Source organism: Coccidioides immitis (assembly GCF_000149335.2).
Source record: "Coccidioides immitis RS genomic scaffold supercont3.4, whole genome shotgun sequence".
NCBI classification, from domain to species: Eukaryota; Fungi; Ascomycota; class Eurotiomycetes; order Onygenales; family Onygenaceae; genus Coccidioides; species Coccidioides immitis.
The window spans coordinates 2,784,636-2,809,121 of NW_004504311.1; the positions used below are offsets into that span (position 1 = coordinate 2,784,636).

The following is a 24,486-nucleotide window of genomic DNA, read 5'->3' on the forward strand; positions in this document are numbered from 1 at the left end:
ATGTGGCGGGGCAATGCTTGCTTGTCGACTTAAATTCCAACAGCAGTCTCTCTCTTAGTGCTGCCAGTACGTTCCTGGAGGAGTATACAATATCGGTAAAACAAGTAGTGTTGATTTTGCCTATTCAATCATGTCTACCTATACAGTCGTTTCCGGCGATACCATGTGGAAAATCGCCAATGATCATGGCATGACACTCGACGCACTAATTGCGGCCAATCCGCAGATAGCGAATCCCAACATCATTGAAGTTGGTCAAGTCCTTAACCTCTCTCAATCTCCGGCCGAGGATCCTCCTAATCCAGCCCCTGAAACCTCTGCCACCACTGCTGTTGCAGATACACCCGGCCCAGTTTTCAGCGCTACAGCCCCGGCTCGTGAAATGTCTACCGCAACTGCTACTGCGGAGTCCCGTGGCCCTGTTTTCACCGCGGCAACCCCGGCTCCCTCTAATCCAGCGGGCTACAAAACTGTTGCTTATTTTACCAATTGGGTACGCCGCCAAAGCCATTTATATCTCTGGGTATCTACCATCAATAAACTGTGCTTAACTGTCTGATCCTTTTCTGGTAGGGTATCTATGGTCGAAATTATCAGCCTAATAACATTCCAGCGAGCCATATTACACACATTCTCTGTATGCAACATGAAGGTGTTCTGTATTGAGTTTGGGTACGATCTAACTATTACATACAGATTCATTTGCCAATATTCGCGGCGATACCGGGGAAGTGTATGTCTAAACTCCCGTGTTTAAAATCTCGAAACATATGCTAACAATCTCATAGCCACTTGACCGATACGTATGCAGACTTAGAGAAGCACTATCCTTCAGATTCTTGGGACGAGCAGGGCAACAATGCCTATGGCTGTATCAAGCAGCTTTTCCTCCTCAAAAAGAAAAACCGTCACCTCAAAATCCTCCTCTCCATCGGCGGATGGACTTATTCATCCAACTTTCGGGCCGCAGCAACCCATGAAGGTCGCCAGACCTTCGCTCGCAGCGCCGTCAAACTGTTAGCAGACTGCGGCTTCGATGGCATCGATATCGACTGGGAATATCCCCAAAATGATACCGAAGCCCTCAACTTTGTCTACCTTCTCTACGAAACTAGAATGGCACTAGAAAACTACGCAGCCCAATACGCTCAGGGACGACATTTCCTCCTCACCATCGCAGCGCCCTGCGGCCCGAAAAACTATTCACAGCTCCGCATGGCCGAGATGGATCCCTACCTGGACTTCTGGAACCTCATGTGTTATGACTTTGCAGGGAGCTGGGACTCCACGGCAGGACACATGGCCAATGTCTTCCCATCCCAATCCTCACCAGAGAGCACGCCATTTAGCGCCGATATCGCTGTATCAGCGTATATCTCCGCCGGTATACATCCGGGTAAAATTATTTTCGGTCTCCCACTATACGGCCGTGGGTTCGAGAACACCCAAGGCCCCGGATCTCCATTCCAGGGCGTGGGTGAAGGGTCCTGGGAAAACGGAGTGTGGGATTATAAAGCACTCCCGCAGCCAGACAGCGAAGAACAGAACGATGACCAGCTTCTCGCGTCGTGGAGCTACTCGCCCAGCGCGAAAAAAATGATCAGTTACGATACCCCGCACATGGCGCAGCGGAAGGCAGAATATATACGTAATCGGGGACTAGGAGGAGCTATGTGGTGGGAACTCAGCGGTGATCACCCTGTAAACCACGAGAGAAGCTTGATTAATATTACCATAGCCGGATTGGGAGGCACAGCGGGCTTGGATGGAAGCGGGAATTGTCTGGACTATCCAGCAAGTGTTTATGATAACCTTAAGAAACAGTTCGAATGAGCTTGGATTCTGTGAAGTTAGGCATTTTGACTTGGAAGAATTAAGGAGATACATTGCGTGGAAGCTCATTTACAGCTTGGAGAGAAACACCTCGTAGGAACATCCAGTGTCCTAGATAGTCATTCCCTCGTCTGACCACTTTCAAGACTAAGTAACCCTCCGGAAGCTGCTGTCAAAAATTTGCCTGATGGTACTCCGGATTTATGGGGTATCTGAGCGTGGGGGAAAAGGGGGCCGGGGGGAAATATGTACATGAAATTGGTAATTCTTGCGTCTTTTACTCATAAAACAGTAAACGGGGTGTACGTGAGGGGATTTCATCGTAAAAGGTGGCATGTGGGGTTGGGGAATACATGAAAATGTAACAAGGGGCTTCAAGACAAACGGGTAATCTGGGAAGGTTGAATTAATAGGGCACTCTCAGACAATAGGGGTACAATAATAACTGTAGCTGACCTACAGATACTTTTAAAACTTTTAAAAGTGTTATCAAACAAATATTGGGCTAGGGCAGAAAAGGAAGAGTGGTATGTTAAAGGGGTAAAAACACCAGGGGTCGGTGTCATATAAAGGCTATGCCGGTGCTTTGAGGGCCGAAAGAAAGTCACCAGATTGGTACTTTTGCGTCATAGACAGAAAGACGAAGCGTTACGGGGTCTTCGGTTTTCTCCAGTAATATTGCTATGGAGACAATTATGTTAGCACAACAATCCTCTTGAAAGTTCGGGAAAGAAACGTTTGAATATTCGAACCTTGTGCTGCTTCCGACAGTTCCTCAGACCAGGCTTGCGAAGGCCATTCACAACTGCTTCCTTTCTATTTTCGTCCTGATCCATATCAGGAATATAGTAATACTCGCTCTCCAATGGTTTGCCAGCTGCATCCTTTCCTTCCCGTCTCACTTTTCCGATACAGCGAGTACTTTCAATAATAGAAATAACTGCGATTGTTGGTACAAGGGCTCGTTCTGATGAGAGTTTGCCGATGAGATCTGACGGGAGGTTCTTGACAATGGTCGAGAATGGAGTTGAAGACAGACGCGAAAATGCCAGCTGGTTGATGATATGATTTTGAATCGCCTCCTTGTCTGATTCGGGCAGAGCGTTCGTTTTTGGAGGTAGTTGTGCATACGGCTGGGATGGAGTGTTAGGTCTCTCGAGAGTAGAGCGCACTGGAGATTCGCCAGCACGGAAGGAAGCCATTCTCGGGAGAATATTTGCACCAAAGGGACCGAAAGAAAATACAATAGGATCGTTCTCTTCATCGTGTTCGGATAGGTCTTCGGATTTGCTCAAAGAGCTACTAAGGGAGTCTTGTTGGCTATGACCATGTGGCTGGGAGGCAACTTGTGTTTTCTGAGACATGGAATCTTCTGTTGATTTGCTTCGACCCAACGGTGATGGCTCATCCTCGTAAACAATGACTTTGCTTGGCAAGGAGCGGGAGGGGGTCGATGGAGCCATCGAAGCCCCTAACGCTTGAATAGCAGGCGATGGAGAAATGGGAGAAGCTAGCCGTTGTCTACCTTTGAGGGGGCTCGACGTTGTAGAACGGGGTGAACGAGGTTGGAGGGTCTTTGAAGGAGAGCCCTCTTCCCATGTTTGATCTGAATGCATGGAAGTCGAGTCCTTTCTTGACTGACGTGGCCATTGGAGCAGTACGCGTGAATCTTGCACATCAATCATGACATCTGCATCTCTAATATCAGAAGTAAATGTCTTGCCCTTGGTCAATTCGTATGTTTTCCCTTGACAATGCAGTTTAATGCCGTTCCATCCTGTGCAAAGAATCTCTATCCTATCTCGATCAAGTGGATGTGTGGCAGCCTTGTACGTAGCTTTCACATGCACTCTTGACACTAGGCGGTTGGCAGAGAGCTGGTAGTTGCAAGAGAGGCTGGATCGCCCCATCGTGACAGCCTCTCCATTTTCACTCAGCATTATGCACGGAACTGTCGACAAGGGTGCCCTTTCAGACGCCATTGAGTGGGTACGCTTCAGACCGCGTCGGGCACGTGGGGGAGAAGAAGTCATTATGGCGGTCGAAGAGGTCGGCATGGGGGTTGGATACGTCGAGATACCGTTATCGTCATCGCGTGCGAGGCGTTTCAATGGGCGAGGAAGGGGAGGAGAGGAAGAAGGCTCGAAGGGGGGTAGGAGAGACGCGGACCGCTTCACGCCGGCCACGGACAGGAGCTCGGCACTTGGTCGAGGAGGTGAAGACTCCATGGTGACCAGACGGGAGCCGCAATGCTTGCAAGAGACCCTTTAAGACAATGTCTAAGAAATCAAGGCTGAATAAACACAGAAGATACAGGAGACAGGAGGAAAGAAAAGAAGGGAAAAAAAAAAAAAAGAGAAAAATACGACAGACGCGGTACGTGACAGACGAGAAATGGAAGGGAGAGAATAAACACTTAATAAATGGGCTGAAGGCTAATACACTAAGCAGAAAAGGATTAAATGGATGGAATGATCGAGCAATGCAACAAGCATGTCGTTCTCAGGGGTCAAGAGAGGGTAGTGAAGGGAGAGACTGGCGTTGTGGGAAGAAGTCACGGTCAGGATTAGTAGATAAGCGGGAATGCCTGTCCTGACGCACGCCTGGTGGAGCTACGCGTCTGGTGGCTGGTGACAAACTGCAAATCGCGCTGCGAAACGACATACTAAGTACTCAAAGGAAATGCGACTCGCTTCGCATGACCAAGGTCGAGTGATCATTTCGGCAATTGGTCAGATTAAATAGCGAAACAGGCCAGGCATCTCGTCAACATCGCTGCTCTTCAGCCGTCGCGCGTCCAAACAAGCGGAAAGACGCGCCGGCGAATCGCCAGCTGGCAGATCAAACCGCGCCTTAGTAAGCACCGGCTCGGGCACGTGCGTAGGAAGCTAGTTTCGGTTAGGATTAGCGCATGTATCGCGCGGAATTCCGCCATCCAGATCTTATCAATCTTGATAAGAACGGATGCTTTCGGTCATTCTCAACCCGATCGCTTTTTCGCCCGCCTTTGCTTTGCTTTTTTGGGTCCCTCCTTGGTCTAGTTTTCTGTCCTACATTATGCGCCTCCTGGACCTTCCTCCTTTCTGCTCGCCGCATGGGCGGCCTCCCGGCTTGACAACTACCCTCCAATTTGGGATACCGGCCCGCGAAACTGCCCCTCCCGTGAAAGCCGGAAAAACTTCGTCTAGCAAACATTTAAGCTTACATTAGCATATATTGCCGAGGAAACCCAATTTATGACACCTTCGGTTGCTAATTTTTCTGGATCTCAAGAGGCAATTGCAAATCTTAAAAAAGCTGCGTTTCCTTCTCCTGCAGCCTCCGTTTTGATGGATATGTCGGGGTGATTTCAGATTTGGGACAAAGGAAGGATAAGATAAAGCCATATTCCAATGAAAGCCCGAAACGGAGAGCCGTTGGGATATAAGAAGGGTAGGTGAGCACCATATCCCAGGTTCAAATGCCTACCTCCCTAAGACGTAGTAGTGTGGACGACTCTGATCACCAACACCGATTACCTCCCCGGCCTCTTGACATTGGAATATTCCTTGAAACGAGTTGGATCAAAGTATCCTTTAATTGCGCTCTATACCGATTCGTTTCCGGCCGAAGGACATGCGGCGCTAGACGCACGGCGTATCGCGAAGCGCCATATCCCTTACTTGCTCCCATCGGCTCACAAAGATTATAGCAATGACACCCGCTTCTATGATTGTTGGAGTAAATTGGCGCCGTTTTCCCTCGTGGAATACGACCGCGTCGTCCAGCTTGATAGCGACATGCTGATCCTTCAGAACATGGATGAACTGATGGATTTGGAGTTGGATAGCCCCGCGCTGGGTGGTACAGGGACTAGGGTATTCGCTGCCAGTCATGCGTGTGTTTGCAATCCGCTGAACAAGCCCCATTATCCTCCGGATTGGTATGTACAACTGCGCTCTTTGTTTCTTTTCCCCCCCTGCACCACTTGGAAATGTCGCCATTCCTAATCATCAACTTCCTTCCAGGACCCCAGCCCACTGCGCATTTACAAGTCAGCACAACACCCCAGATAAAGCGCAAGTGGAGGGGGCACCACCAACGAATGGTCTCGCAATCCCGAACGGCGGTCTCCAAGTTGTCAACCCTTCCCTGGGCGTATACAATCGCATTCTTGAATGTCTGCAAACCCCCAGCTCCACCTCAAACTATGACTTTGCGGACCAGTCGCTCCTCGCAGACTTGTTTCCCGGTCGATGGGTCGCCATCCCCTATATATATAATGCGCTAAAGACTCTTCGCTGGAAAGGCGTCCATAGCGCGATCTGGAGGGATGAAAAAGTGAAAAATATCCACTTCATACTGAGTCCAAAGCCCTGGGACGAGAAATGGCGCAAGCATGCGTCGCATGAAGAAAAGATCGCAAGATCTGCGAACGGGAAAGCGGACGAGACTCATGACTGGTGGTGGAAGATCACCAATGAGAGGCACGCCGAAGAAAAGCGTTTGGGCATTCCTAGAGATGGATTTTAGGACACATGTATTGTAGCATTCTGTTGTTGGCCACTTCTTGATTTAGTATGGATATGTCGGGTGCATCTTTTGGTAATTTAATTTGATAGACTCGTCACATGGAATCGATGTTGACACGTTCATTCAGATGTCAGGGTCTCCTCAGGATCGTCAAGGGCCTTTATATGAAACTACAGGACTCCGCTTTTGACAGCCTCTGAACCCCTGCACCCGCGGCTGGGAATATGCTGCCAATTTTTTCAAGGCAAATCCTCCTTACCACATCCTGCCAAAGCCGATCTTGGCATCGCAGGTTGGCCCTTGTAGCTCAGTCGGTAGAGCATGAGGCTTTTAACCTCAGGGTCCAGAGTTCGAGCCTCTGCAAGGGCGACTATGTTTTTTTTACCGTCCCGTCTTCTTAGGCTAGAAGCAATCCGAGAAATCAGGGAATGCTTCAGCATGGTATTATATCCCTTGGACTCAAGATCAAGTTTGTTCGGCGATCCTTGGACACGCTGTGCGACTACGGCAAACCGGCCGATGGTATCAGATGCGCACTCTGTAAGTTATTTCTGTCAATAAATAAACATTTGAGCCACTGTTTCAATCATCACCCCAAATGCTGAAATTGGATTTCCAAGCCCCCCAAGCTTGGATGTTTGGTGAAATCCCACCTGTTTTGTTTGACCTCCAAAGCTTCAGCACAAACTTTCATGCAAAATACGTAGTCCATGGTTCAGTCGCCAGTTAACCTTCCAGTCAACGTACATACTAAAGCTCGGCATTTGGTCTCTGCTATAAAGGTACTCCTATTAACGTGGTTTCATGTACTAACCATCCAGCGCAGCAATTTGTCTGGGTGCTTGCTATGTTAAACTCTGGGATAGCCACAACCCCAGGCTCCTGCTTTCTTAATAGAGGTAACATATGCATATGAGGTTAATGAGCAGTTGATCAAGCAAGAGGTTCTTGGACAAACTATGCTGTCAGATGGCTTGGTGGTAATGTCGATGTCTATTGTAAACTGCGTGAGGAAACAGACGCACGTAAATAACCCTGCCTTCCTTCCCGTTGTCCCTTTTCACCGCCAACTACATATCTTTACAAAGTTGAATAACTTTTACATCTCCTGGAGCTGGCCTCTCAACAGAGTGACGCAGAGCATTTCCAAGACTCAGACTCGGAAAGCATATCAGAGATGAGAACTCAGCGCCGTCGCAACCTTCATGATTGGAATGTCGGGTCGGGGAAGCCATATTCACAAGACTTCCCAAACGTTTGGAGATGGTATGTCCCTTGACCTCAAACAGCATACACAGGCCAGGGCTTGTCAGTGAAGAAATGAAAAGCGCTACTAAATATACTATGACAGACTAAAGTGGTGGAGTTCAAAGGTCTCTAAGGAAATGATACATGAAGTTCTTTAAAAAAGAGTAAAAGGTATGCCATAAGACTCCTGGGATATGGAATCGTCACTAGGATGCTTAATACGTGAATAGATCCAGGATACGCCACCACAAACGTTAGAACTCGCCAACCCCTCTTTACATCTTAGAGATGGTTAATTTACGAGAAAACATAGGTGGCTTCACCAGACATAACTTGGACCTGTCATGGGAAAAAGAATTAGAATATGCGTTGCTAACAAGGCTATAGGGGCTCGGGGGACGTACCGTGCATCCATCGCTGTTGCTTCCGGTGGCAGAGTAGAAAAGACCGTTCTCGTATCGGCAAGAACCAGAGAGGTTGTCACCCTTGATTTCAATCTTGAAGTCGAGCTTCTCGTTGGTGGTGGGCTTGTTCTGGAAGATGGAGATCCAGGTGGCACCATCCTTCTTTCCAACACCAAGATTGATCGGGGCCCAGTTGCCGATTGGCTTGCTGCCGTCACCCCACTGGCAAGCTTCCTTAATGCCAATGCCCTTGGGGTTGACGTAATACTGCGCAGAGGTAGGCATGTTCTTCCACTTGTAATAGGTACCGGCATCAGGGCAAGTGAGTGGGTTAGTCGATCCAGGGGATGCAAGGAGAGGAATAGTCTCGGATTCGGTTCCTAATGCTTGTCAATAATACGAGCTGAGAAATTCACAAGCTGCTGTGGAACACATACCGGGATAATCGGTTCGGCAAACAGAGACGACCTCGCTCATCGTGTTCTTCACTTTGACGCCACCAGCACCCTTAACGCAAAGCTTCTTGGAGAGAGTGGGATTGGTGAGACGGAGCTTGCCGTTCTTGCATTCCAGTCCACCAACCGACTCACCGGTAGAGCCTTGCGTGGATGGCCACTGGGACTTTTGGTAACCAGGAGGACAGGCATACGAGCACATAGTTCCTTCAGTGCAGCCTTCACCCTTAATAGCAGTTCGGATGCTGCTGATCAGGCCACCACCATAGTTGGGGAGTTGGACGCCACTCCACCCGCCGTGACCAAGCCAATGGAGAGAAATGGGGCCATATTTCGATGGGAAGTCAGAGCAATCAATCTCGCCATCAGGGAAATCGGTGTCGAGCCCTTCGCCCTCACCTGGCAAGGAGATGTCTGGCTCTGGGAGCTTTGGTTTCGGGAGCTCTGGCTTGGGAAGGTCAATCTTTGGAGCAGAAGGAGTTGGAACAGGAGGCAGAGCGGCCTCAGAGGTCGTGGCTGGCTCTTCAGGCTTGGGGGATTCATAGAACTCCTGGCCGCCCTTGGGCTTGTCGACTGGGGCTGGTGGTGTGGGCTCGCACACCTCAGGGTAGCTTCCGCCATCAGCCCAGAGGAGACTGCCCTCCGTAATGCCCTTGCAGGCTTCCTCCTTGCTAATGGGCTTGCCATCAAGCTCGTAGGCGACGACAATGGGTCCAGGCACAGTCACGACCTTGGTGGGCACGGGATTACGCTTCATATGAACATGACCATGTCGATGTTGATGGTGGCTGGCCGCGACGGAGCCGGCAGCAGCAAGCGTCAGGATTGCGGGTGTGAGCTTCATTGTACAAGTTGGTCAAAAATATGGACAAGCAATGAAAGAGCGGTCGACGTCGAATTGTGGAGAGCAACTGTCAAGGAGAGGATCGAGACCAGTCGAATATCTCGATTACAACGCTTGTGACGCACGATAACTGCGGAAGTTCAGCCATTGTCAGCGATAGGAGAACCCAGAGAAAGGGTAGTGGTGACGGTGAGAAGTTTCCGCGTCTTCAGCCAGTCTCAATGAGCAAAAGAAAGGCCAGCAGCCATCACAAAAAGTAAATTTTCAAAAAAGCCTGATGTCGATAACCCGCGGCAAAGCGAAATGAAGAGAGATGCAACTTACGCTTGTGACAAGCGATGGTATGTTTTGCCTCTGGAGGTTGAGACTGTACAGGGTGTCGATCGCAGAATGGGTGGACCAACGGGTTTCAGGAGTGAGAAACTCGGAAATTGCTGTCTTTCCAAATGAACGTGGGTGGAAGGATGCGATAATCCCCCAGGTCGGACGGAAAGATTGAGAGAGGATAAAAAGAGGACGAGAGAAGGGAAACGAAAAAGGTCGTGAGAGACGCCGAATGAGCGACAGGACGGGGAAATTGGAGGATTAAAAGGAAAGGGAGAGAGGGAGACGAAGGGGCAGAGAGAAGTGAGGTTCGCTGGCCGGGAAAAGTGGGAGATTGGCAACGAAACGGGGGGGAGGATTGGGCTGCTGATCCCTGGGCGGCCAGGGGAAAGGGTGGGAACCGCCGTGCCCAGAACAGTGACCAGCCAAAGTGGCCATTCCAGAGAGAGGCCGCAGCCTCACCAATGAGCGCCCGGAGCGCATTGTTTTGTGCGCCAGAGTGGTCAGCACAAAGGGGTTGCTGTGGAGGCCGCTATACCGCTAGCGTTGCACTGGTGCTCGTTAGCGTGGTCGGCATTGTCCAGGGGGCTCCAGGGCAGGGCAGTGAGACACAAACAACAAGAAGCCACCCTGTTTATTTGCACCATCCTCGGCCAGCTTTACATAATCGCGGTGGAGAATGGCTGACGGTCGCTGGCTTGAAGGGTGGATGCTCGCCTGGCCGACGTGGACGCATCATCAGGGTGGGCTTTTTATCTGACACCGCTCCGTGTCTGTGTGGAAGATGTGGAAATTATCGCGATGCCCGACCGCATCGTCTTACACTGTCGAAGGAAATCAGAACAACAGCGGTCAGGTAGCTCCATACCATGCGGTTATATCTGCCGCCGTCAGGTCGAATGCCGAATTTACGCATCTGTCCAAGTGTTTCCCTCTCACGTCCTACGATCACCGTTTCCCTGTCTTCCCTTGCGAAGTTTGTTCCTGGCTGACCCGTCCCGGTGCTCAGGAACACCAATCAGAGCCTGCGAATCCCCGCTGCTTGGCACAAAACGTTTTTGTTCTGAATTTGGTGGCGGTTCGTTTTTCGAAATATTACGCTTACATACTCGGTACCCTTAAAGAAAAAAGAAAATACGGTATCGTTCGTAGAGTCCTCCGTATACGAGGCAACGGGCACTGACTGCGCTGAGCCTCATCGAGGGCCCAGCGTCGAGTTCCCTATTCGGGCGCTTGCCACCGCTTGCATGGCCCTCTATTCGAATGGTAACATACTCCTCAAACCCAACCTCACAGGTTGGTAGTTATGATCTTGCTACAAGGCACGAGACCAGTTGGAAAAACCACACAATCCCTGACATGTGGCATGCTACCATTCATGCAGGTACCGAAGGCATCAATACAGAACAACCACCGTCCCGCAGACCGCTCTCGTTGCACGTTCCCACGTTGCCGTCCATGAGAGGCCGAGATATGTGCTCTCTACTCAGTATTTATGTCTCCATCGCGGATCTGCTCGCGAGAACATCCAGACCCTGAAGCTGAGACGAAGCAGCCCCGAAGGCTGAACCCACCGGGACACCAGGATAAGGACCCCACCGTGCCATGCGACGGGGGTTTGATGCCGCAGAGGGTTGAAATTTCGATCTCGATCCCGCTTGTGATGTTAAAAATATACAAGTTCCCACAAGAAACAGGGTTGAGGACACATTATGTTAGATCCTGAAATGGAAGATGGGTTTTGCTGGTTCTCTCATGATCGGGTTTGTTTGGACCTCGTTGCTAATAACTCTGAATGTCATTCCATAAATCCCTGCCGGAATGGAGGGGAAAAAAGAAAAAAATAACCTGGATCCCCACTTATCGAGTGCCTTAAAGCGGACATATATTTATTATGGATGCACACTCTGTCCCACTTCGAGAGATCATCCCATCCCGGTGCATACGGCGTACTTATCTCTGGGGATGACCGTGGTAGCATTTGCTGCATTGCCGTGGTTTGTGCTTTTTACAGATGGGCTTGATTCGCGGAAGTTATTCTCCGGTTGATCAGGGTTGTAACTACACTCGAATCTCCCGGTTTCATTCCTGCTACTTCTCCTTGACTGCCCTCTGGTGACGCTTTGATTCTTTTGCAACGATAGGTATCGCCATTTGGTGGGAACAATGAACTCTCGAAGGCGACATATGTATATCGCTGCGTCACACACGTCGAATAGAATGATCCTCCGCTCCAGTTTGACTTCCCTCGGCGAGAAGATCCATTCACGAGAGACAACTTCTAGAGAAATGCGGGAAACGATTGCGTACGCTTTGCCGCCATCTGGACGGAGATATCTTTCAAGGGTTCAGAATACTAAGGTTGCAATAATGAAATATAATTCTTTTCGGATATACAAAAGCGCCACTAACTTAAGTCAGCAAGGTTCTAAGTGATTGCAGCAGCCCTGCTTCCAATATAAGGCCCTGACTCTGCGGATATGGAGAAGACTTTATCAAAATCAAGAACAGCCCAGCCCGTGGTCCAGGATATGATCGCATATCCTGTCGGTGCCAGTTCTTGAGCACCCATGGCAACATATGAACATGAACTTCGTATTCTTGAAGCTCGAGAGCTTCTGTTTTAGAGTACTCATAGGGTCCTAAGTATGAAACCTCCAGGTCAAGGCTAGAAGATAGGTGGTACTTTTTTGCACATGATACTTTGTGTGATGTTCGGAGAGAGGTATCAGCTAACCCTTAGGATAGGTTGGCAAGGTACCGTAAAATCAATGCACCATCAAATAAATAAATAAAAATAAAAATAAATTCCAAAGCCACTGCGATTCCGCCAGACTCCTCGTCATGGATAGAGCCTCTTAATCGTGAGAAGACTTGCCAAATGACCGCTCGACACAAGAGGCGTTCCTCGGCTCCACTGCTTGGCGTGGCTGTGTCTGCCCAAAGTCACCATCAGATGAAGTTTCAAGCGGCTCGAGAATCTGAAGGGAACTTTGGCAACCGCAATGCGATTCTAAGACGCAAAACTTCACAGTGTTTTTTGGTAACAATTTGTCTGTAGTTGGGCTGCATGGAGAAGTCGAGGACCGAAGAGACTTTAAATCTCATGGATGTACGGAGTAAGACCGCAGAAAAGGAAAAGCAGGTCATAGATTGCCTTCGCAATGTACAAGGCTTTCGTCGAAACTCCAGAACTAACAGGCGGGACTTCTCGTGACTCATTGCACGCAAGGCAACTCCAAACTCACATCCGCTCTCGCGGGCATTTAACTGGCTGTGTTTGAGCCTGTTGATAACTTCAATTCCTCCCGGATCTTTTGTCTTGACACGACCAAGTAATGCCACACAAACGACAGCTCAAATCCAAGAGGGAAGAGATGCGCAGATCGTCCGCAGACGACGGTCCTGTCTACTTTTGGAAACCGGAACAGGAAAACGGGTTCCTTGGCCAGTGGTACGAATCTAAATTCACTGTCACTCAGCCGGGCGACGAAGACGATGCTAAGAATGTCGAGATTACGTATATGAATTGTGAACAGTGAGGACCATCCAGCTCTCTTGGACATTCCTCCTGAGTACTGACGCTTTTCTGCCGCTTTCCTTTTCCCGATGCACTAGCTACATGATGCACCGCAAGGGCGTACTCTTCGCCCCAGACGATAGCATCACTCAGGAAATCGCCTCCGTTGATAAGCCCGTCCCGCACCCCAGCACCCTCCGGAGTCTTGGTCGCAAAGTCCCCAACTTCGATGAAAAGCTCTGGAACAAGGAGCGCTTACGAATCGTGGTGGAAGGGAATTATTTGAAATTCACCCAAAATGAGGACCTAAAGGCCCAATTGCTAGCAACGGGTGATAGAGAACTTATTGAAGCCAGTCCCCGCGATAGGATATGGGGAGTGGGATTCGGGGCCAAAAATGCAGGTGCCATGCGACATCGATGGGGACTGAATCTACTGGGAAAAGCCCTTATGGAGGTGCGAGAGAGGATTCGAAGTGAACAGCAAAAGACACCGGTGGATTCGGATGGTATTGAGGGCTCGAAAGCGAAGAGAATGAAAGTATGATTCTCCCCTTACGTCTGCATAAATTAATATTGTATGTAATGAACTTCGTCCGAGTTCTCACAAGTGCCCAAAGTACTCGGCGAACACACCACACGCTGTTGCGTGACTGGAAAGCCTTTCATTTTCTAAACCAGATCGGAAACTCCGTAGAATTGAGTCAATTATTGACTTCTGAAAATGCAAGCTTTCAACCCAGTCTGCGTTCCCCTGGCCACAAGGGGCGAGGTAACGTACTCTGTACATCGACGTCATCATCCAGTGATATCATCCATCCATCCCTTTCAGTATTTCCGTCAACGAAGCACAAGTCCTAAACGACCAGAATGCTTCCATTTCTAAATCCACAACAGCGGAGTCCAATTTTCTAGATTTAATCTTTGCAATATCATGTCTCCAGTCCCACGCATCCCCGGAGTTCCGTGGGTTCCGATTTGTATCCAATGCGGCACTGACCAGAACCCGTGTAGATGTAAGGTCCTCGGACCGACTCTAGGTAAGCATACGCCAAGAAATCTTCTGGGAGCTCTGTGTTTCTTACATCCACCTTTCTAGCATTCTGGCTGGGATTATTCTCTGCGGTATGGTTCCTATCCCCGCTATGTTGTTTGTAGTAAGTGAACATGAATACATGGACGATACAAGGGCTCAATTCTGGTGTCACTTCTTAAGGTAATTTGTTATCCTACCTCATTATTCTGCGGGTGTTGCACGACAAAAACAGGGAATGGGTAAGCTTGAATCAATTCTGAAACTGATGCTGTCAGCTGAGAATGATGAATGCCTAATTGGTTTGCGTTACAGTGTGCTCCAGATGCCAGTTGAAATAAACAGAAAGGTCAACATGCACATCCCTATATAGTGAATGGTTAGTAGACCAATCTGATGCTGAAATTTGAATTGTATCAGGATTTTCATGCCTCTAACAAGGCAATTGCCGGCCTCAAAGATTGTGCAGCTTTCACACTTCCAGAACCGAAGATGGTCCCTGCTGATTCCACATCATTTGATAGCCTATTCGTAACACAGAGTCACAGCAGCAAATGCGCACAGCACAATACAGGTACTTTTATAGAACCTGAAATAAGATGTTTTTATGACCACATTCGCACAGAATTGTTGAGCAGCTAGTTTGCTGGTGGATATCATAGCTTCTGATCCATAAGGCGTAATATCCGTGCCGGACATCATTAGCCGATGTTGGTTTAATGGTATGGGTTGATATCTGGCTGCGCGACCACGTCGTACGAACTTAACTGGGGGTGGATGCGCCTTAAACAAGCTTGTTGGACTATGAAAGTACCCAATCTGGCCCTGTCCAACAGCGGGCTAGATCATGGTGGTTATGTTGTTGGAGCTATGCTGCACGACAAAACCATTTTCACGCTCCCGTGCAAAGGGGATTAGTATTTAGCCGGGCCAACCTCTTGTTGTCCATGTAGAGTGCCTAATGTGTCTCTGTTTAGCACACAACCACTGTCGTTGGTCATGGCCCTCAGAGAGCTGTTTGCTGGTGACGGTGAACTGCAATGGATGAGTAAGCGACTGGATCGGATTTATTATGAACCTAAATCCATCACCCAACAGAGGAACAGAGGTTGGCCTTTTTGGAAATTTTGAGATCCGCAAAGTTTGGTTGGAGGAGCTTTGAACATTCTGACAAGCGGGATTCAAAATGGCAGTCTCGTCGGAAGAGCTCACGATTAAAGCGACTTCAGGATCACCTTATCAATTAAATAATGAGCAGGTGGGCGAAGTGTTAATCTATTCGTGTTTGACTCAAACTAAACCTTTGCGCTTCCCAGGTGATTCGAGCTTCCACGGCACTACTACGGCACATCAAAAGCGAGGAGAAGAAGAAAGCAGAGGAATCAACGGTGAAGAAATTACCAATCGATGGCGACAGTGACTCTGAAGGCGAAGAAGTATCCGGCGAGGACGTACCCGTTTGGCTTATTCTCACCACTAAGAAGCACATCGTCGACAAGAACCGCCTAAAGCCAGGAAAAATTCCTGTGCCGCATTCTTTGAATACATCATCCTCGCTCAATATCTGCCTTATAACTGCCGACCCTCAACGAGCAGTGAAAGATGTCATTGCCGACGAGGCATTCCCCAAATCTCTATCCTCCCGAATTACAAAAGTCATTGGCCTCACCAAACTAAAGGAGCGATATAAGAGCTTTGAAAGCAGGCGCATGCTATTATCGGAGCATGATGTATTTCTAGCAGACGATCGGATCATACTACGATTGATTAAGACTCTGGGAAAGACCTTTTTCAAGTCGAATAAGAGGCCGATTCCGGTCCGCATCGAAGAAATTCAGAAAGCAAATGGGAAAAGGTTGAAGAAAGATGACAAGAAGAGACCTCCACCAGGTGAAAAATACGCCGCCGTGGCGTCACCCGAAATTGTTGCCAGAGAGATAGAAAAGACCCTCGATTGTATCCCTGTACACCTGGCGCCGGCTACAACTGCGGCTATTAAGGTTGGAACTTCGCGATTTACTCCTCAGCAGATCACGGAAAATATTGAGGCGGTAGTAAAAGGAATGACTGATAAATTTGTCACGAAAGGATGGAGAAATGTCAAGGCCATTCACGTAAAGGGGGCGAATACCGTTGCTATGCCCATTTGGCTAGCGAGTGAACTTTGGTTGGAAGACAGCGATGTTCGTGAAAATGAAGAACAAAGTGAAGTTAAAGCGATCGAGGGCTCTAAGAAGTCAGATAAGAAGAGAAAAGCAGTCAAGGCAGCCGACGATTCAAACTCAAAGAAGCGCAAGGTCACGGAGGACGATGGTGAGGCAGAACTGATTGCCTCGAGAAAACACAAACTTAAGATGCAAAAAGCAAAGGCACGGTCGGAGAGCTGATTGTCGGATTAGTAGGGTTCCCGATGTGACACGTCTATATTTTGCGAAAGCTACGAAGGGGATCTTGCAATTGTTTGAGGGATCTTGACGAGGACAGGCTTTCGGATTTGTTTTGATGTATGGCGTTCAGAGTCTGAGACCAGGCGTATTTGACGGGATTGTTTGAATAGCATAGAATAAAAGTCTTAATCTTTACACCTCCTTCCACACGTTTCCATCTGCATCTTACACTCCGTAGAGGACTTGACTCGGTTGCTTCCCCCGATTTTTCGGCTCTTGGGTTTTTCGCCGCGACTTTCCGATCGTCCGCTTAGTCATTGGGACTTTCTTGCATTGCCGGACAAAGTCCGCCGAAAGAGGGATCACGATTGAGGACGAGGTCGAAAACGAATTGAAAAACCATTGTCTGTAGCCATTGCATCTCCTTTTTTTTAATATAGCTACGCCTTCCCATACCTTCCTCCCAACCCTCACCATGATTCCGCTTGCCAGACAATCCATCCTTCGAGCCGCTCGCTCCCAATTTTATCCCTCCAGTACATCTTCGCTCTTCCGGTCACAACAGCTTTCGGCACTCTCCAGATTACTCTCTACCCTAGCAGTCTTAGAACAAAGGGATGGAAAAATTCAGGGTGCTTCGTTGAGTGCAATTGCAGCTGCCACGAAGCTCGGCGGCACCGTGACTGCGTTCGTGGCCGGAGCCGGAGCAAAGGCTGGCGCGGCAGCGGAGGCTGCAAAGATTAAGGGTTTAGATAAGGTGCTTGTCGTTGACAATGCGGCTTACGACAAGGTGCGGCCAGCATATATTTCGGTGTAATTGGATGAGGTGTCTATTGAAACTCGGCGGCTCATGGGTTGCTAACTGTGATTTTGGTGACTAGAACTTACCCGAGAACTACGCTCCTCTTTTGGTTGAGAACATTAAGAAGGGCGGTTTCACGCACGTAATCGCCCCCCATTCTGCTTTTGGCAAGAATATTTTGCCTCGTGTGGCTGCATTGTTGGATGTCCAGCAAATTTCAGATATCATCGCCATCGAGAGTGAAGACAGTATGTACCAACAAGCTTTTTGAGCCGGGGAAAAAAGGGAAGGATAGTAATGTTGACGTTAAGCCTCACAGCATTTGTGCGACCCATCTACGCAGGAAATGCAATCCTGACCGTTCAATCAACCGATCCCGTCAAGGTTACCACTGTTCGAGGAACTGCTTTCCAAGCCGGTGAAGCCACAGGCGGATCTGCGGAGATCGTTGATGGTGCCGACCCCAACGCTCCATCACCAACAGAATGGGTCTCCGAAGACCTCACCAAATCCGACCGTCCCGACCTTGGTACCGCTAAGCGAGTGGTTTCCGGTGGACGTGGATTGAAATCGAAGGAGGAATTCGACAGAATCATGACTCCCCTGGCAGACGCGCTCGGCGCCGCCATTGGTGCGTCCCGTGCTGCTGTTGACAGTGGATTCGCCGACAACAGTCTTCAAGTCGGCCAAACGGGCAAGAACGTCGCTCCTGAGCTATACCTCTGCGCTGGCATCTCTGGTGCCATTCAGCATTTGGCTGGCATGAAGGATAGCAAGGTTATTGCTGCCATCAACAAGGACCCTGATGCCCCTATCTTCCAGGTTGCTGATGTTGGTCTTGTGGGAGACTTGTTCGAAAAGGTCCCTGAGCTAACTGAAAAGCTGAAGCAGTAGATATTCAAGTATTTGATTGGCGTTGAACTTGTCCTTTGCAATAAAATGATTTGACAGTCATGTTTCTCTTTCTTGTCCAGAATGAATGTTTTAGATTGATTCCTGTATGTACAGATACCGTCATTGCAAAATATCTGGTTAAATTTGAGCTAGGTCTGCAGATAAAACCTCATTTCAATAGATTCAACGCAGCAATACCGGGTTAACCTCATGCACTGAACCCCAAGCAATCAGGGTTACTCAAACGCATTTTGGTTCGTAGATTTATGTTGAAGAGGACTCCCATTTCTTCACGACTCATGAGGTAGGGCGGAAAATGGTTCCACTTTCTCTGAAATCACAGACCGAACGACAATTCCGTGATCCTGTGTTGAACCAAGCAATCGCGTTTAAGCAAACTTTGTCAGCCATTAAGTGGGAGCTGGATTCGCCTGTGTTCCGTGACCCATCAGCAGTTTGGCTTGAGAATCCAGCTCCGAACCCCGCAATTCCGAATACCTAGAAATTCCGAACGCTTTTCTCAACTCCGAATCCGCTCGACTCAGCAAGGAGCCGACGTCATTGGTGGGCCAGTATGCTTGTTTCCGAAGAAGAAAACCTCCAAGTTTGATGATAAACTACTCCGCACTCCGTAGCGGCCCTCAAGGTTCTGTGGAACACACGAAAGATGCAATCCTGTGACTGAGCCAGAATGGCTCGCTGGATCAGTGGAGTTCAGTTCGAGAATTCTATGGCTCAAGCTCGATCGAGACCATATGGCTATCCTCACCCTCTGGCACCATCCGTGAGTCACTCATTTGATCACTTTCGTCTCGAAACGATGGATTTGTCAGAAATGAAGTTGAGTTGCGTCACAAGTGGGCAGTGCGTTGCTTGGTCAAGATGTCGAGGACTTTTGGGGTTCTGAAAAGCCTGCTTTGGTTGCGGCATCTGAGCTTCTGACAACAGCAGCGCTTTCGCAACTCTCGCATTAAGGTATAGCTGCAACCGAGATTAAGATTGGTCAGGAGATAAGACGGGTGAGGCAGCAGCACCCCGATAAGTCTAAAAAGCAATGCGTCAAAACGAAGTCTTAGGATCCGGCTGACGGACGGAATCTGTATTCGGTAACTATATAGGTCTAGGCTCCATGCTCCATACACATAGCGTATCCATAGGAATGACGACGAGTCGACAGACCACGTTGATGCCGCAACAAGATATATCACTCAAAACCTAGTACTTCTTAACTCCGTAGTCCGTATTCCGTACGGAGCACTCCTCACGTCCTCCAGACTCTGGCCATTTGCATATGTCAGCATTTCAAGCCACACAGAGTCAGAGCCACTCCTTATTGGTTCTCCCGAACGCTACGAATGCAGGGCGCGTCCCACTATCGGAGAACGAGGATGGGAATGGCCTTGACGAGCGACGGGGAGATATCCTGTCGCCCCATGTTTGAGTCATCCACCTTCGGCTTGGTAAAGCTTGTCCAGAATTGAGTTCGCGGCTCTGGCGATGCTGAGAAATGCTTTACCCAGAAGTCAGGGAATGCACGGTCCGGCTATGGCTTGGTCGGGTGGGTTGGAGGAGCGGGACAGGGTCTCGAGGTATCTTGAATGACTATAAAGGCAACTTTCTCTTCTTCTTATTTCTGTTTCTCTCACTTTCAAACTATCTTGTCAGTTGATGTGATATACACCTGAACACTTGGTGCACCCAGAACTAGATCTTGCTACCTTTCAAAGCTATCACCACGATATCAGGTTTTACGCAGAGCCTTTTGATAATCAAGCTTATTATAAGGAGTGCCCTGATACATTCTTATCCTGAAATCTATTCCGAGTCCGGAGTGGTATGTTGAAATCAAGAATTTCTCTCGGCCTCCTCACTAACTTGGGCTGTAGATCCTGATATATCCCACAAAACAAAACACAACCGAGCACCTTCTTCTCCAAGGGGACTATTCCAGCTCACCAGATCACCTCCTTACGATGGCTGGCAACTTAACTGACTTCACTCTCAACTATTATCCGGCGGTCGCCAATGCAAAAGATGCGTCTTCGCTTCCAACGCCACGCCGAAAGTCAACAGACAGCTCATCCTCTGCATTCTCGAGTGTTTCATCTCTCAAGGCAATGGTTCAACGATGCAGACTGCAAGAGTCCTTGCTAAGTCCGAAGAAGCCCAAGGCATCAACGTCAACAACCCGAGCCGTAACGATGGAAGCACGTGCTACGTATTTCGCGTTGAGATAAATGGGACTATGGCGTTGGTGCTCAAAGCTTTGATCGATTAATTTACGGCTTAAAAGTAATGAATTTGCCTTATCTTTTCTTTTCTTTCCTTTTTTTTTTTTTTTATCGCGGGAGTTAAAGAGCGATGACACCTTCATGGGAGCATGCCAAATTTTTGAGAAAATGGTGGAGTGCTTTCGAGTCATGAGACAGAGAGTTTCTTTTCGTGGATACCCTGTATCAATTTTTAGAATTTGTGAGCAAGCTGAGCTATTTCTTCATTCTTGAGGCCTAATTGAGATTAATTCAAAATTTAAATTTCTTATGATTAGCGCTTATTCCGGACTGCGGGTCATGTCGACTTAAGCGCAGCGAAGAAATCGATTAAGCCTTGCTGCCTGCTGAGGTGTGCATGTGCTCGCTCTGACTCTTCAGTTATTGGACTGTTGACCAAACGTCAGCGGAGTTCTCGCCTACCAATACGACTTTTACGATGAAAACCTGCCATGAACCACGGAAAGTTTCCGTCGCCGCTGCGAATCAAATTCCTAGACATGATGAGGGTGATTGATTGTAAGAAATGGTTATTCGGCCGTTACTATCAGATATGCACAGAAAAGTTGGAGGTGGACGCTCAGAATCCAGACATTAGCTCATGCATAGTGATCCGCTTTCGCACCGCATTTGAAAACCCCTCATGGTATTTGACCCAAGCCTTCGAATCTTGATTATCCTGACCGTCATTCTGTTGATTCTTTCCCCCTTGCTGAGGCGTGGTGTTTTGTTGAACTGGCGCCTCCTTCTGAGGAATAATCCGACCGAAGAAGTCTGTTTGGGGTCCATTGAGCCGGGAATGCCTGGATGAGACCTTTGATTCGTCATGACTGCCCTTCCTTTCTGGGTCTCTACTCTTGTTCGCCGAAGGCTTTGGCGCGTCATATCGAGTCTGGCGAGATTCTGCTTGACGTTTCAGAAGATCTTTCCGGTACTCTTGATCGAGTACTTGACGCACGGCGTAGCGGACTGGTGCCGAGGAACCGGCTGAAGTAATGGATGTGCCTTTTGTTTGGGAGAAGCTCGTTAAGGAGTCGAGAGCCCTGTCAAAATCTGGTTAGGCAGTGGCGATAGAAAGATTTAATAATCAGTGATACTCACGGCTCCATTCGATATATCCAGCCACTGTGGATTCCACTCTCAATTTCGACCCTTGTCCTCTCAAATGTCACTCCAAGACCATTCATAACCCTTACTGCGGACTGCACAAGAGCCTTTTCACTCTCCTTTCTCACGCTCGCGATTCCACGCTCACTCCCACTGCCGCCTACGATAACCGGTTTTATCTCAGGGGCCAGCATCCGCATTAAGTTAGGCACAAGCTCCATAGCAATCGTCCCTGGGGATAGGAACACACGCAGTAATGGAGCAGAGAGAGAAGCTCTAAACTCGGTAAGGATAGCACGGTTTTGCCTTTCCGCTTCGAAAGCCGCAAAGTCCGCCCTTGTACCTGAGAATGGATGGTCATCTTCATCCTTATCGAACTTTCGTTCTCCAGTGCTGGACTTGTGCAATGAGGAAAAAAGGTGATGAAATGCAATGACGGCCTGGCTGAGGTATGGGTTCAACTCCCAATCTTGATTTGAGTAGATTCTCGAAGATGCCAGATCGTGGAAATTTAGCCACTCGTATGCAGCATTCGGTTTTGAGAAGTACGAATCGTCTTGATAAGTTTTAGTTGGGTATGTGAGAAAGCAATCTGTAACGCAGCGATCATATTCGCCTGAAGCATCGACCATTTCTCTCAAGCGACTGATTGCATGACGTTTGCGGAGGTCTGCAACACCCACAGGTGTACCGTCATTAGCCTTCCCAAATGGGGTCTCGAAACTGTGAGCTCCTACACGGTCATAAGGAAAACCGGCGCCATCGAGAAACACACGTTCAACAATCTCTTTGGTTCCTCCACGTCCTAGGCCTGGAATTGATCCGTCCATTGAAGACCCCCCCAGGACGTGCTGCTCAACCCATCTCCTTGTTAGTCGTTTATTTGCCGACAATGAGCCCCCATACCGTAATTTTCGAGCTATCCATTCACCCGCAACGAGCACGCCTCGAATGTCACCCTCACTTATTCCGCGAGCTTTCACCTGACGGTCGTTTTTGACACTGAGTCCCCAAGAGACCTCGCATATTCTTCTGACAGCATCTCCATCGCAAGAAATGTTTTCCTTCTCAAAAACATGCTTCATCCGTTGGACCACTTTATCCAGCGGCACTTGACGGACATGAATAATTTCAGCAACGGACGACGTGCGAAGGGGGCGAAGGCTGGGGTGGTACACGTCGTTGCAAATCAGAATCAAGGGTCGGAGAAGCCTAAACTTCTCCCCCTTCTTCTTTCGTTTGCCATTATTACTCGTCGCGTCCGTTGGGGACTTCTTTGAGTTTTTCTGGTCCAGAGCGACAAGGTCAATGAGCGCCTTCATAAATCCTCCTTCTCCTCCCCCTGAACCGGTAACAACACCATCCACTTCATCCACCACTACACAAACTGGCCTACCAGGTTTTCGTATTGCCTTTCCATCAGCTTTGACACAAATCCCTTTCACATTTTCCGTGCCAACCGCATCCTTGATTCTTCCCTTCACAACATCCCGACTTCTCTCATCACTGGCGTTGATTTCCAAAACTTCGTAGCCGGCTTGGCTTGCGCACACATGGGCCAATGTTGTTTTCCCCAGACCCGGAGGCCCGGTAAGCAAAAGTATTTTACGGTGTGTAGGTTCTTCAAAATCCACAGGCTTATTTTGCGTCCTCGACTTGGCTAGATTGGGAAAAACAATGGAATCCCAGCCCTTTAGCCAGCGTAAAACCGCACGATGGGTCCTATCGTCGCCGATAAGATCTTTAAATTTTCGAGCGCGATATTTCTCCGTCCAGAGAACATTGGCGGCCTTTTCAGACTTTCCCTGGCATTCCGCTGGAGCCTCCACTGACTGATGAATGGTCGGTGCACTCTCTGATCCTTTACCGGCGTTCCCGATTGTTCGAGCCTCCTCGAGCAATTGGTGAATCTCGATACCGTAATAGCTTCTGGTTGCCTTCCCAGGAGCTGTGATCGATCGGCTAGCGACCAATTGCTCATAAGAGAGGAGTGTATTTGGTTTTCGTCGCCGGATAGAAACGGATTCACCTGAACATTTCCGAATGGTGACTTCCTCGCTTCTGCTGGGAGGGCTTGGACCGGCAGTCCTAGAATTGCGCAGACGGCCTGAGAGCTCTATGCTTTGAAATTCGGGGAGAGTAGAGGTACAAGACGGTGCTGTAGTTTCATGGGAATATGTTCCTTGAGCACGAAGCCAACTTGGTAACTCTGAAGAACTGGATTCTGATTCGGAGCGAAATATATCCTGGTGCCCGTCCTCCTCGTCGACAATAAACGGCCCTATGTATTTTGCGCGTTTCGTAGAATTTGTATCTATCTTCTCCTCGATCTTCCTCTTTCCATGGTCGATTAATTGTTCCAACGGCGACTCGTGGGAAAGAGGGCTCGGGGCGCAGAATAAGGCCATCTTGAGAAAACCGGGTATAGAAGTCTGAAGAATCGAAAGTCTAGTGATGATGTCGCAAATGTTGAATTGGATTTGCCCGCACGAAACCCGCTCTATGCGTAGGACGCGATACGCGTCGGGAACAACCCAACGACTTTGATCAGGAAGAAAGCGATAATGGTGCGGCTGCAAGGGTGGAAAATTCGTCTCTCTGATACAAAGCGAACAACGTCAGGAATTCCCTCGCATCGAACTAATAATGGATTTGTTATCGGGCTGGGTGATGCAAATAATCCATATTGATCTACACGCGCGTGTCGCGTTGGGATACGATGAGCGCTGATTGGACAGTGTGTCAAGTTGCTGTTTTAAGATGACATAATCAATGCTTGAGTATTTTCCACCACGCTAGTTCTAAAATAGCTAGCGCAATCAAGCTGGAGGCGCGAAATTGGAGCGTTGAGCAG

General features: G+C 48.8%; 12 protein-coding genes and 1 non-coding gene across 13 annotated transcripts; 8 read left to right on the forward strand and 5 right to left on the reverse strand.

The window, feature by feature from the left end:
* The first annotated feature begins 101 nt into the window (after window positions 1-101).
* Window positions 102-1,897, forward strand: CIMG_05250 (chitinase 6). The gene is made up of 4 exons (XM_001245808.2): window positions 102-493; window positions 574-637; window positions 697-733; window positions 789-1,897. The coding sequence occupies exons 1-4, from the start codon at window positions 131-133 to the stop codon at window positions 1,831-1,833; spliced, it is 1,509 nt and encodes a 502-aa protein (XP_001245809.2). The 5' UTR covers window positions 102-130; the 3' UTR covers window positions 1,834-1,897.
* Window positions 1,898-2,481: 584 nt separating this feature from the next.
* CIMG_05251 (transcription factor Tos4) lies at window positions 2,482-4,332 on the reverse strand (the record flags this gene model as incomplete). Its single annotated transcript, XM_001245809.2, has 2 exons — window positions 2,586-4,332; window positions 2,482-2,514 (listed from the first exon to the last, which is right to left on the reverse strand). The coding sequence occupies exons 1-2, from the start codon at window positions 4,059-4,061 to the stop codon at window positions 2,482-2,484; spliced, it is 1,509 nt and encodes a 502-aa protein (XP_001245810.1). The 5' UTR covers window positions 4,062-4,332.
* Window positions 4,333-5,111: 779 nt separating this feature from the next.
* On the forward strand, window positions 5,112-6,372 carry CIMG_05252 (glycosyl transferase). Its single transcript, XM_001245810.2, has 3 exons — window positions 5,112-5,265; window positions 5,320-5,755; window positions 5,841-6,372. Exons 1-3 carry the CDS (start codon window positions 5,226-5,228, stop codon window positions 6,343-6,345), a joined length of 981 nt encoding a protein of 326 aa, XP_001245811.1. The 5' UTR covers window positions 5,112-5,225; the 3' UTR covers window positions 6,346-6,372.
* Window positions 6,373-6,641: 269 nt separating this feature from the next.
* Window positions 6,642-6,714, forward strand: CIMG_15092. The gene has a single exon. It is a non-coding gene; the product is annotated as a tRNA-Lys (tRNA).
* A 940-nt stretch (window positions 6,715-7,654) lies between these two features.
* On the reverse strand, window positions 7,655-9,883 carry CIMG_05254 (SUN domain-containing protein). The gene is made up of 4 exons (XM_001245812.2): window positions 9,621-9,883; window positions 8,435-9,426; window positions 7,998-8,377; window positions 7,655-7,932 (listed from the first exon to the last, which is right to left on the reverse strand). The coding sequence occupies exons 2-4, from the start codon at window positions 9,294-9,296 to the stop codon at window positions 7,891-7,893; spliced, it is 1,284 nt and encodes a 427-aa protein (XP_001245813.1). The 5' UTR covers window positions 9,297-9,426; window positions 9,621-9,883; the 3' UTR covers window positions 7,655-7,890.
* On the forward strand, window positions 9,600-11,159 carry CIMG_05255 (uncharacterized protein; the record flags this gene model as incomplete). Its single annotated transcript, XM_001245813.2, has 4 exons — window positions 9,600-9,711; window positions 9,864-10,363; window positions 10,405-10,698; window positions 10,917-11,159. 4 exons carry the CDS (start codon window positions 9,600-9,602, stop codon window positions 11,157-11,159), a joined length of 1,149 nt encoding a protein of 382 aa, XP_001245814.2.
* Window positions 11,160-11,545: 386 nt separating this feature from the next.
* Window positions 11,546-12,192, reverse strand: CIMG_05256 (uncharacterized protein; the record flags this gene model as incomplete). Its single annotated transcript, XM_001245814.1, has 2 exons — window positions 11,546-11,957; window positions 12,092-12,192. 2 exons carry the CDS (start codon window positions 12,190-12,192, stop codon window positions 11,546-11,548), a joined length of 513 nt encoding a protein of 170 aa, XP_001245815.1.
* A 434-nt stretch (window positions 12,193-12,626) lies between these two features.
* CIMG_11500 (uncharacterized protein) lies at window positions 12,627-13,816 on the forward strand. The gene is made up of 2 exons (XM_012358480.1): window positions 12,627-13,158; window positions 13,239-13,816. The coding sequence occupies exons 1-2, from the start codon at window positions 12,959-12,961 to the stop codon at window positions 13,684-13,686; spliced, it is 648 nt and encodes a 215-aa protein (XP_012213903.1). The 5' UTR covers window positions 12,627-12,958; the 3' UTR covers window positions 13,687-13,816.
* Window positions 13,817-15,321: 1,505 nt separating this feature from the next.
* On the forward strand, window positions 15,322-16,766 carry CIMG_11502 (ribosome biogenesis protein UTP30). The gene is made up of 2 exons (XM_004446130.1): window positions 15,322-15,430; window positions 15,489-16,766. The coding sequence occupies exons 1-2, from the start codon at window positions 15,359-15,361 to the stop codon at window positions 16,557-16,559; spliced, it is 1,143 nt and encodes a 380-aa protein (XP_004446187.1). The 5' UTR covers window positions 15,322-15,358; the 3' UTR covers window positions 16,560-16,766.
* A 40-nt stretch (window positions 16,767-16,806) lies between these two features.
* Window positions 16,807-18,468, forward strand: CIMG_05258 (electron transfer flavoprotein alpha-subunit). Its single transcript, XM_001245816.2, has 3 exons — window positions 16,807-17,349; window positions 17,441-17,609; window positions 17,681-18,468. The coding sequence occupies exons 1-3, from the start codon at window positions 17,035-17,037 to the stop codon at window positions 18,253-18,255; spliced, it is 1,059 nt and encodes a 352-aa protein (XP_001245817.1). The 5' UTR covers window positions 16,807-17,034; the 3' UTR covers window positions 18,256-18,468.
* A 52-nt stretch (window positions 18,469-18,520) lies between these two features.
* Window positions 18,521-19,379, reverse strand: CIMG_11504 (uncharacterized protein). The gene is made up of 2 exons (XM_012358481.1): window positions 19,025-19,379; window positions 18,521-18,930 (listed from the first exon to the last, which is right to left on the reverse strand). The coding sequence occupies exons 1-2, from the start codon at window positions 19,050-19,052 to the stop codon at window positions 18,797-18,799; spliced, it is 162 nt and encodes a 53-aa protein (XP_012213904.1). The 5' UTR covers window positions 19,053-19,379; the 3' UTR covers window positions 18,521-18,796.
* A 142-nt stretch (window positions 19,380-19,521) lies between these two features.
* On the forward strand, window positions 19,522-20,798 carry CIMG_05259 (uncharacterized protein). Its single transcript, XM_001245817.2, has 2 exons — window positions 19,522-20,089; window positions 20,142-20,798. Exon 2 carries the CDS (start codon window positions 20,229-20,231, stop codon window positions 20,490-20,492), a length of 264 nt encoding a protein of 87 aa, XP_001245818.2. The 5' UTR covers window positions 19,522-20,089; window positions 20,142-20,228; the 3' UTR covers window positions 20,493-20,798.
* CIMG_05260 (sister chromatid cohesion factor) lies at window positions 20,581-24,040 on the reverse strand (the record flags this gene model as incomplete). The annotated part of the gene is made up of 3 exons (XM_001245818.2): window positions 20,581-20,914; window positions 20,977-21,568; window positions 21,627-24,040. The coding sequence occupies 2 exons, from the start codon at window positions 24,038-24,040 to the stop codon at window positions 21,106-21,108; spliced, it is 2,877 nt and encodes a 958-aa protein (XP_001245819.2). The 3' UTR covers window positions 20,581-20,914; window positions 20,977-21,105.
* Between the last annotated feature and the right edge of the window lie 446 nt (window positions 24,041-24,486).